Source organism: Lygodium microphyllum, chromosome 13, assembly GCF_053477565.2.
Source record: "Lygodium microphyllum isolate KBCC chromosome 13, Lygodium_microphyllum_v1.1.10, whole genome shotgun sequence".
Taxonomy (NCBI): Eukaryota; Viridiplantae; Streptophyta; class Polypodiopsida; order Schizaeales; family Lygodiaceae; genus Lygodium; species Lygodium microphyllum.
Window position 1 is genome coordinate 96,093,461 of NC_141147.1, and position 11,564 is coordinate 96,105,024.

General features: G+C 41.2%; 1 protein-coding gene across 2 annotated transcripts in view; it reads right to left on the bottom strand.

The window, feature by feature from the left end:
• Positions 1-3,584, bottom strand: part of ALDH6B2 (aldehyde dehydrogenase 6B2) — a 185,983-nt gene extending 182,399 nt beyond the window's left edge. Inside the window, exon 1 of one of the 2 annotated variants that reach the window (XM_087691463.1) lies at positions 3,270-3,584. In XM_087691463.1, the coding sequence (XP_087547589.1) occupies positions 3,270-3,357 (88 nt within the window). In that variant the 5' untranslated portion in view covers positions 3,358-3,584. The remainder of the gene's footprint in view (positions 1-3,269) is intronic. The other variant, XM_087691462.1, reaches the window with a different exon arrangement.
• Positions 3,585-11,564: the final 7,980 nt, after the last annotated feature.

Here is an 11,564-nt window from a genome sequence, read left to right on the forward strand (position 1 = left end):
AGCCTCTTGGCTTTGGACCATTAGATGGTAAAGTCTACAAGTTGAGGAAGGCCTTGTATGGCCTCAAACAAGCTCCCCGTACTTAAAATGAGAAGATAGATGCTTTTCTCCAAGAGAAATTGGGATATCATCACTCCAAGGCCAATCCACAGCTTTGCATGCACACTTCCGATGGAGATCATGTGTTATTCATCCTTTACGTGGATGATTTGATTGTGGCAGGTGACCATGCACAGATGATCAAGCAAATGAAAGCAACTCTTCATGAGAAGTTCTAGATAACGGATTTGGGACTTCTCCATTCTTTCTAGGCCATGAGATCTATCAGACTCCAAGAAGGATCTTCATCTCCCAACAGCAATATGTGCAGAAGCTCTTGGTTACATTTGAGATGGAGGGACGTATGTCCATTTCTACTCCTATGGATCCGAACTAGAAGGCCACTACCCACTCACATTCTCCTTTGGCTAATACTACCTGCTAATGACAGTTGATTGGGTCTTTGATTTGGCTTCTCAACACTCATGTTGACTTATGTTTTGTTATAGGTTTATTGGCCAAGTTTATGAGTAAGCCCAAGATGGTGCATTGGCAAGTTGCTCAAAGGAAATTGCGGTTCCTGAAGAGGACCCCCAATCTAGGGATCTATTATCCAACAAGTGCAGATGGTTCAGATTTTGTGCTTACAAGGTGGAGTGATTCAAATTGGGCTAGAGATGTGGATCACAAGAGGTCCACGACAGGTTATTGCTTTATCTTGGGTATAGGTGCTATTTCTTGGAGCCGTAAGAAGCAACCCACGGTTGCCTTATCTTTGACTGAGGCGGAGTATTAGGCGACATCTTCTACCACATGCAAGACAATGTGACTTTGGAGGTTGTTGAAGGAGCTTGGTTGCCCTCAGTCAAGTCCTACTACTCTTTAGTGTGACAATAAAAGTTACACTGCCTTGGCACGAAACCTAGTGTTCCATGCTCGCATGAAGCACATAGAGATACAATACCACTTCATTTGAGAGAAGCTTTTGGATGAGACCATAGATGTGAAGTACTGCAAGACAGAGGACAATCTTGCAGATTTGTTTACGAAGGCACTTCCTCAGGCCTTATTTCGACAACATTCCAGAGACCTCGGCCTCATGCAGCGTCTAGGATCTGAGAGGGGGTGTTAAGAGTTATAATCATCCCCTGGAGTCTGGATAGGCATGTGTCAAATTAGGCGAGGTTCATGCCCCATTCATGCATTTTCGTGTCAAACAGGCATTCAAGAGCAATTTGTCAGAGTTTATGTATTGCATATGCCATGTAGCAAGCTGTATAGTCTGCGCATGAGTGGCATGTTGCAATCACATTTATTGCATATCAGATTAGGCAATTTTGCCATTTTTTGCAAGTTTTTATGCAATTGACCAAATCGTCCTAACTATAGCAGACTTCAAGGTATACAACAAGGTGACATTATCGAGATGGAGATACGCAGACATATACACTGCACCCATGTACATATCTACATTCTTATTTAGCATTCCTTCATTGCATATCTTTGTGTTCTTCTATCTCCTTCTCCCTCTCTTTTCTCTCTATATTTACTCTATCTCTCAGTCTCGGTCATACATTTCTGCATCGTTGCACTCTGACAATTGTTACCCCTAGTGCCCTAGGCACTAAGTGACACTAGGTTTAGGGTCTCCTATGACGGTTAAGCTGCTAGGCTTTTATTTTATTATAAAAATATACTTTGTGCCTCATTAGCATATAAGTGTGGCATTTTTCATTGTGATCACCTTTGGCATTGTATTCTCTCTCACTCATTAATACATCATCTCTCATTTTGTGATTGAGTTATTCTACATCAATCAATTCATTCTTTATCTTTCATTCTCTATCAATTAAGTCAATCACTTCACGTCTAGGCCAACACATACGAGCAAAGAGAAGGTTGTTTGGGGGCTGGCTAAGGGTTATTCTAGCATTCAAAGGCTGAGGGAGAAAGGAAGTGCCATCAGATGAGCTTTGAGAGAGGCCAAAGCTGATCACACAGCACAACAAGATAGGGGTTGTTTCCTTCTCTATCTCATTGAGAGGCAGCAATAGAAGAGGAGGACTTGGCAATCACAACCTGAGTTTTACCCCCCCTTTCAAAGCTATTGGCACCATTAGAATTGCATCAGAGCTACCGTTCAAAAGATACTCCTTTCAGTTGAATTTCTCTCTCATCCTCTGACATTCCCATAGCAATTCTCAGCATATCCCAACCATTGGTGAGGAGCAATTGAAGTAATTGCTACTGATACACTAATTTGCAGAACTGTTAGGATTTCCACAGCCACCTTTGGATGCATGCCCAATTACTGAAGACCCAAGTACTCAATATAGTAGAGCCAAAGGCATTAATTTGCAGCTGACACAAGGGGTAGCCCATTCCCGAGTTCTAGTGGCTTGCATGCAAGAGATTGAAGACCCAAACTGAATCCAAATTGTTGTACAATTAAGGGGCAAGTTGTGCCCAAGTAGTGCTGGTCATTTATGGGAGTATTGAAGGAGATCAGCTCATATCTCAGTGTACTTCAAAAGCAATACAAGATAAAGAAATACCGCAATGGGAACCAGTTGTTGGAGCCAAGCAGGTGTCCGTTATTGAGGATCAAGTGGTAAAATGTGTATTTTCAGATTGTATATTTAAGGTTTGGTGTAATTTGAGTAAGATCAGGCTACACCACCCTTGGCAAGAAGGAAGGCTCGTTTAACTATCAGGGACCCCTTCATCAATATTTAATAATTATGTAATAGAGGCTAAACATTCTTCGATGTATACTGTCCTCTCACTGTTAAGCTGCCGTGATTGTGATGAAGCATACTGAGAAGAAGCAGAATTCAAGTGAACAGGATCAAATATCAATTAATTAGGAAAATCCTCATCTTAAGGACACTGCAACAAAACTAAGGGTTGCAGAGGACCAGGCAAGCAGGCAGGCAGCTGTACTCAGCTGAACTCAGCAGCCTTGGTTAAGGCAGCAGCGGCCCTGGAATCATTCTTCTAGCCCTCACAACAGAACAGTGAGAATCAATATATAGTTGCAGACCCCCCTAATCTGATTACAGCGTGCTCTCTACAGTCCCTCCAAGCGCAGGGGTGATCAGTGATCAAGCCATGTCGAGTGAGAAAGAAATTCCCAATTTTGCCAAGTCTAGATGAAGCCTCGTTTTACAAAGAGTCGTTGAAAACTGGAGGGAATTTTGGTTGAACGAAGAGAAGGCCTACGCTCTTACCAGATGGGGACGATAAAACAGGGCGATTGAGAGCAGCAAGGACGCCACGGCAATTTGTTCGAGCTCGGGTGACTGTAGTGCGCAACATGATCGCTTCTGCCTTCTTCTACTTCTACTTCTACTTCTTCTTCTTCTCCTTCTTCTATCCCTCCCTCTCTTTCCTTCTACTCTGCTACTGCATTGCAATATAGGAGACGAAGAGAGCAAGTTGGCAGTAAAATAGCCTACTTGACAGCGAGAGAGACAGAGAGAGATCAACTCGTGTCCGATTATTTTTTTTAACGAGAGACGGCCGTTTTCCTGTCAACAAGTTCTCAATCGTCACTCGTGGATCTTTATACGCAGCATTTAATCTTTTGTGTGCTTGTATGCATATTAAGGAAAGAACGATTCCTATGGGAGGTAGAATTAGTAGTCCCTTGGGGTTATGTGTCCAAGGTAGGTCTAATTAAGGGAGAGTAATTAACTTTTAAGATGCTAGTGCCATTGGATTGTAAGACCCTTCCATGTGGTGAGGATCCGTGGAGTGAAATGCTTGGAGCTTAGCATGCAAGCTCCTCAATCGAGCTCATCGTAATCAAGGCAAGAGGATGATGAAGTGTCAAATGAGAGTGTAGCAAAGAATGACTTGTTGAGTCATGAGGAGAACCAAGCCAAAAGCTTGCAAAAAAGGAAGAGAACCAATGAGAAATTAAATGGTGGTGGAGAGAACAACAAAGGGGGGGGGGGGGGGGGGGTAGAGGAAGGAGCAATCGTTCAAAAGTCAATCAAATTAGAGGAAGACTATCACCTTACAATCAAGGCAAACCCACATGTAGTGGTGGAGATTCTTGCCAACAGTCTCATGAAGAGCATGGACGAGAAAAATGAAAATGAGCTTAGTATGAAAATCACATCGAATGAAGACAAAGTCTACACAAACATTCTTAGGTTCAGCACAAAAGCCATGCTAGTATTTTTCACTAACAAATCCCCAAAACCCATAACCCATGGATGTTGCAGCATGGTTTAAAGTCATCCTCGAGGATGAAGGAAGGGAGGATCAAATATACTATGGTGGGTGGGCTTCTTTGACGTGATGCTTGATAAGAAGAACATCATGTAGATGTTGTGAAAGTAAGGTGCAATACTTCTAAGGGCTTAACCTCATCTACTTCATACCATGGCAACCAATGGAGACTAGGAAGGATTGCATCAAGAGGAAGTGCCTAATATGGGTTGAGTTGTCAGAGTTGCCTACATATTTATGGAATGTGCTCCCACAAATTGCTCGTGGATCAGGGAAGGCCTTATACATCCCTCTACTTGACACTAGTCTATTTAGATATAAGATATATCACCTTTGGGATACATGTGTACAAAGACTGGATTCCATTGAGTTTGACATATCGTGCATAGGACAACTCACAAAGAGGCTAGTATGGAGCAACTTTACCAACACATGTCATAGGTGTGGCCATCGGGGTCACTGCTTCTTCATAGAGTTCCCTCGGGCCAAGGAGGATCGGTAATCACAAGACGAATCTGATAAAAGACATGGTCTAAGGTCTCAAAGCATCATTATGCACAACAAGCAAAAGAGCAACATGAGGTGTCCGAGGGGGAGGGGGGCAAGAACTTATGGCTTCCAAAAGTACATGGGAGAGACCACCACATACACAAAAATCTTTTGCACAAAGCTTTTATCCCTAAGTATAGTATATGCAAAGCTAATGCATGTGAAAACACATTATAAATTCAGTGGTTTCTCATTTCAACATGGGGACTTTACCTGCTTCTTTGGCAGAGTGCTATGCGAGGAATTAAGGTGTGCCGCCCTAATTAAGTTTGATCTCAATCCCAAGAAAAAGGATTGCCATGAAAGGTGGCCACATTCTAGTCATAACCATTGAATGGGAAGGTGAGTGTTTGACGTTGTCAATATTTATGGTTTCAATGAAGCCAGAAGGAGAAGGGAGCATTGGAAAGTGATTGGGTAGTTAGGCATGAGAAAGCTAATTGGAGGGGACTTAAACATGGTGACAGCACCAAGGGATGTCTCAACTCAATCATCCTTGATTAGGTAGGGAGGATTTGGAGAAATGAAACGTTACAACTAATCAACTAAGACTAGAGGAATGGGAAGTTGCATCTAATCAGGTGAGATTGGTGGACCTAAAAGATTATGCCCATTAAGACAAAGGCCTCCTCTCACTCTGTTTAATAAAAGTAGCCCAAGCTACTAGGCTTGGCTTGATAAGTGGTATGCCTCATACAAGGGAGAGTGGTTTGCCAATAGTGGTGTCCATGGAAGTATAGTATGGTGGTATTATTTCAAACCGTTACCCAATGGCTCTAACACATGGCATTTAACCCATGTAGATTCAAGGCAAATGCAAGTTGGTGATGCCAATAAAAGATAGATACATGATTAATGGGTCCATATAGGCACTAAGGGAGAACAAAAGCTCAGGAAGCAAGACCTTTGGGGTTGTTTTGTTGACACAATGCAATATTGCATTCAAATCTAGGGTATCTCCACATGCAAGAACGAGACAAAGGAGCTAGATTGGGCAAAATGTATTATGTCTTGTATAGCTGAATAAGCTAGATGGAGGAAGCTAAAAGAAGGGGAGACAAGTCTTGTCTAGAAAGCATAGCTTATCAAACAAGAAACAGTCTTGTTTAGGGAAATGGAAAAGACATGCCTCTTGTTTAATAGGGAACTTGTTGGAGACCTTATCTATGTTGCCAAGAGGATGATGATGACTGGTGGATAGTTAATTTAGAGGAAATGGCAAGGGCATGTACAAATTATTATTATTCCCTATATGAATGCATAGGCTCTATCAATCAGCGAGTTGTGGGTGTCCTCCTAGCACTAGTGGAGAGGGTCATGCCTCATGAGGAAAATAGATATCTCACACGGCTTCATAAGTGAAGAATTGGATACAACATTGTTCAAGCTAGCTAAGCATAGATATATTGATCATGATGGTCTAATTATGGAATTAATACAACATTTTTGTCCAGAGATTAAGGACTATGTGGCCTCCATGATCGATGAACACTGGGCAATTGACAATCTACCCCCTTCCCCAACAAAGGGCGTAATCACTCTAGTACTAAAGCAATTATACTGCACTAAGTTTGCACATTGGAGGCCCATTTCAATTATAACTACTATGTACAAAGTATTCACTAAGGCATTGGTGATCCAACCGGCTAACCCCAATTACATAAAGGCACATTAATCAAATGCAATATGGATTTGTTAAGAGTTGATTTATATTGGACAACATGCTCAATCTTATCATGGAAATGGATTGGCATGCATTTTTGGATAAAAGGTGGTATATTTGCAAATGGATGTTAAATCTTTTGACAAGTTGAATTGCAGTACTTCAAATGTGCTCTCCTTGTCATGGGTTTTGATGAAAACATTGTGAAATTTCCATTTCTTCTAGGATGCTAACTAGAGTGTCGGGGGTAAAGGAGCATGTGCCTAGTCGTAGGTGTATTAGTTACACTGATAGTACCTGCACACCTGTACATTGCAGGTCATAGGCACCTCTCACTGTCACTTCATTCTTTATTCTTTCAGTGACATTTGAATAAAGGGAAGCCCGATCACACATTGTGACTGTTGGAGTTCCCACATCTTCTCTCTCTCTCTCTCTCTCTCTCTCTCTCTCTCTCTCTCTCTCTCTCTCTCTCTCTCTCTCTCTCTCTCTCTCTCTCTCTCTCTCTCTCTCTCTCTCTCTCTCTCTTGCTCCTTCCACCATAGCTCTTGCTCTTGTGTGTCTCTCTCTCTTTCTCTTGCTCCTTCTACCATAGCTCCTGCTTTTGCTCCCCATGCTTCCACTTCACGGATCACTCCCTTCAATTGGTATTAGAGCCATCTCCCTTGAGAGTTCAAGCCCAACTCGATATTGCTTCAACTTGTGAAAAGCTTCAGCTCACAGTTTCAATGGCAGCCATGGATTCTTTACCATGAGGTATGCATTGAGCTCTACCTTCTTTCCGACTTCTTCCTCTCATCCGATGCTTGTAGCATGACTTCCCTTGGACCTACTAGATTTTTCCTAGTGCCACATTCCACTCAACAGAGGCAATAGGAGTGGCCAGCAATTCAGCATGAATTGTGCATGTTTGCTACCCCCCATCCCTAATCAGTTTGCTCCTCAACTCCAACTCCTGTACCCCTCAACACTCTTGGGCATTCACTTGGCATTGTATTCAACACTCTACGATTGAGTTAAGCCTCATTTGAAGCTCCCGAGATTAGTCACATTGGCCCACAGTTTATGACAATTTATTGTCATGCAGTTTAGGATAGCACTTCACTCATTGTCTAGAGGACAATTATGCTTCCTTGGGACGTATATTTGATGTTGAATCATCCGGGGATGTTATGCCAATGTATTGGAATGATATGGGACTGATTTGAGCACTGTTTTACTCATTTTACAAAGGTTTTTTCATTATTGTAATAACTAGGGCTGAAGCTCATTTGATCAGTGGAATACATACCTATTGCTCTCGGGTGCTTATCGATTACTTGGGTTGATATACCAATGCTTACAGTTCATGTTACATGCTTTGTCATGCTTTCGGCTTACTTTTGAGCTGAGATTGAAGTTTTGAATCTTGACATTGATTGTCATTCCCTATTATGTATGGCTATTTGATGCTCTAGTAAAAGCCTTGCAAGTTACTTGGGTTGGATGCTTCTGAATATATGCTACTTAGAACTTGGATGTATGGATGCCTTCCACATGATGTTTTGAGCTTTGTTTGCTCATCTAGCATTCGAATGTTCTAATGGAAGTCAATACTTGACACTTGGAAATTACATTGATCATTTGATTATGTAGTTGAGTTTGAGGGTCTTCTAGTAAGGTTCTAGGACTTGGTGACATGTACATGCTCTTGTCATGCTTTATGTACACAGTTGATGCTTAATGGGCCGATTTGATGTTCCTCTTGGGCTGGCACTATCTATGTCACGATGTCGTTAGTGATGCATGCATCTTGGTTGGTTATAGATTGAGCTTCCGTTACATTTCTCAGTCCATTGTGCCTTTAGTTAGTCTCTTCTGTTACCCGTGAGACCCACTTGATGCATGATGGTTATGCCTATGGGATGTATCTGAATCTAAACATTCATTCTTTGGCAGTTCTAGGTACCAATTGCCTATTTACTCATTGCTAGTTGAAGCTATTCCCTGAGGCAGTTGTCATTTGTCTTATATCAGTGATTGCCCATCTTTGGCACTGATTTCTTACTGTTATACTTCGTTTTCAGCATGTTGTAATTGCAGTTTACTACATTGTTTTATGCAAGCAGTCACCTCCATTTGACAGTTCTGAGTTTGTGGACAATTCATTCCTTGGTTAGTACCCCTTATCTTCAACTTGATTTAGTAGTGGTCTTAGAGATGTTTGTAGTAATCACAACAACCAGCTTTGATAGATTGTGCACTTGTTTGCCTTCATTATGGCTGGTGGCTTGAGTGATAGTGATATCTTTAATATTGACAAGATGAATGGTACCAACTACAGCTATTAGAAGGCTCAAATCTAGCAAGTTTTAGTGCAAAAAATGCAAGTTAGGCCTTTGAAACATATGGGTATCAAGCCCAAACCTATTGGTGCAAACAATTGGGCTACATTAGATGATATATGTAAGTCCACCATATTTTTATCCCTCTCTAAGTAGGTGCTCTGCAATGTTGTCTTTGATGGGAAGTCTTCATGGGACTCATGGAAAAAGATTCACAAAGTCTATGACCAGCAGAGTCCTGCTTCTCAAATATGTTGGTTGAAGCAACTCATGGACCTTCGCATGAAGGAGAGCACTTCTATGTTAGCTCACTTAAACGTGTTTCATTCCATTATTAGTTATTTGTCTTCACAGGGGATTGAATTCAAGGGCAATCTACTCCCTTGTTCCATTGCTTGAATCATCCAATACATTTCATACTACTATGAGTGCAATCATGCCTTATTGATAGGGTATAGTTGTAGGATATAGATGGTGCACTCTTAACTAAAGAGGTTAACAAAAAGAATGTTGATGCTTTCTGCACCTTTCATGCTTTGACAGTTAGAGGCAATAATGCTAGGAGCGGTAATGCCTACCATGGAAGAGACTCTCAACAGTTTTACTCTTAGTCACATGGACAATCTTGCTCTCACTCATGTGGACAATCTCACAATAAGTCCCTTGGCCATCAGTTCTCATTGACTTATCATTATTGTGGGAAAGCAGGGCATATTCAATCGCAGTGCCATAAAATACGCGAAGACAAGTGCAAGGAAAAGGGTAAGGGTAAAGTATAGGACAAAAGTAAGGATTGCAGCAATGCCCCTAACAAGTCCAATTTTAAGATTGAAGAGATTAATGTTGTGTAGACTAATTCTCATGATGATTTTATACTTGTATCTTTTTCTCTTGATACTTCACAGTTGACTAATGCTTTGTCAAGGTATACTCAATGTTGGTTGTTGATAGATTTAAGGGCTTCCTTCCATATGACTTCTCACAATGAGTGGTTTCACTCTATTGTAGTATGACTGGATCTGTCTTTTTGGGTAATGACTTGGCATTGGAGATAGTTGGTTTTGGTGATGTCCGACTGCAATTTGGTTTAGGTTACATGTTTACTCTTCATGATGTATATCATGTATTGGCTCTCACAAAGAGCCTTATCTCTGCTAGCACTTTGGATGATGCAAGTTATGTAGTTTCTATGTGATTCATCATGAAAGATTACCCGTGGAAATCTTGTCATTGCACATGGTGTCATTGCCTTGTTTGTATCTGGGTTAGTTGACCACATTTTAGTAGTGGATGTAGTTTCACATGTATCTCTGTAGTATCGTTGGCTTGGGCATATGTCCTTGAAAGAAATGAAAATGCTTATCCATTTGCAATACCTTTCATCCCTTGACTATAAATGTTTTAGTCTTGTGATCATTGTTTATATGCAGGTAGACATAGAATATGCATAAAAAGTCTATTATGACATGCATGGGTGAGTCTTTGGCTCTTGTTCATTTGGATGTATGTGGTTCCATGCCTTGCAAGTCATTAGAGGTGGCACGAAGTATTTCATTACCTTCAAGGTCTAGGCATATCCTATTAAGCAAAAATTGAAAGTCTTGGCTACATTTTAGTGTTGGCTTGCTTTGGTTGAGAATCAATTTGGGTTTAGGGTGAAATGCTTAAGGTTTGATAATGATGGTGAGTATGTTTCTAAAGCCTTTGAGCATTTTTATGATACAAGGAGTGTTAAGCATTAGTTGATCATCTTGTATACCCCACCCCAGAATGGTATGGTGAATGAGAATATGAATATGACAGTTCAGGAGCCAGTTTGTTGTATGCTTAGCCAAGCAAGCTTACAATAGCATTTTTGGACTAAGGCAATTACTGTTGTCGTCCACTTGATAAATCAATCTCCATGTACTGCTCTTGACTATCAGGTTGTAAAGGAGGTCTGGTCTGGAAAACCTCCCTCTCATGCTCATTTGCATATCTTGGATTGTGAGGCTTTTTGCCACGTTTCCAAGGACAAGCATAATAAGCTAGATACTAAGTCTAGGAAACACATCCTTCTTGGTTATGGTAATGCAAGTGAGATGGGCTATTACCTATGGGATCCGTAAGCTTAGAGGCTATCCATAGCCATGATGTTGTTTTCCATGAGGCGAAAATGCATAAGCAACTTAAGCATGTCGTTGAGGTACACAGGGTGATATTTTAGGAGGAGCGTCTTGCTACTATACAACCAGCTAGACAACCTGTAGTAACGACAGATGCTCTAGTGGCCTAGATATGTGATGCTTCATAGGATGTATAGGCCCCCTAGCATGTGGTCTACTAGAGATAGATGATAGCCTAAGTAATCTGAGCCCTCTATGGATTATGTTATGGCGATAGATGCTAGTGAGCCTCTTACTTATGACGATCCCATATGTAGAGGTGATAGTCACTCTTGGGAAGATTCCATGTACTTAGAGTATGACTCACTGCAGAAAAATTGTATGTGGGATTTGGTTCCTTTGCCTAGTGTAAAGCGTGCCTTTCCATGCAAGTGGATATACAAGTTGAAAAGTACCCCTAGAAGCAGATATAAAAGGCTGGATTGGTTGCTAAGGGTTTCAAGTAAGAGCATGGCATGGACTTTAATGAAGTCTTTTCTCCTATCATGAAGATGACTATACCTTACATTTGATGCTTTGGTTGCTTAGCTTGACTTGGATCTTTATTTGATGAATGTCAAGATGGCTTTTTTATATTGGGACTTA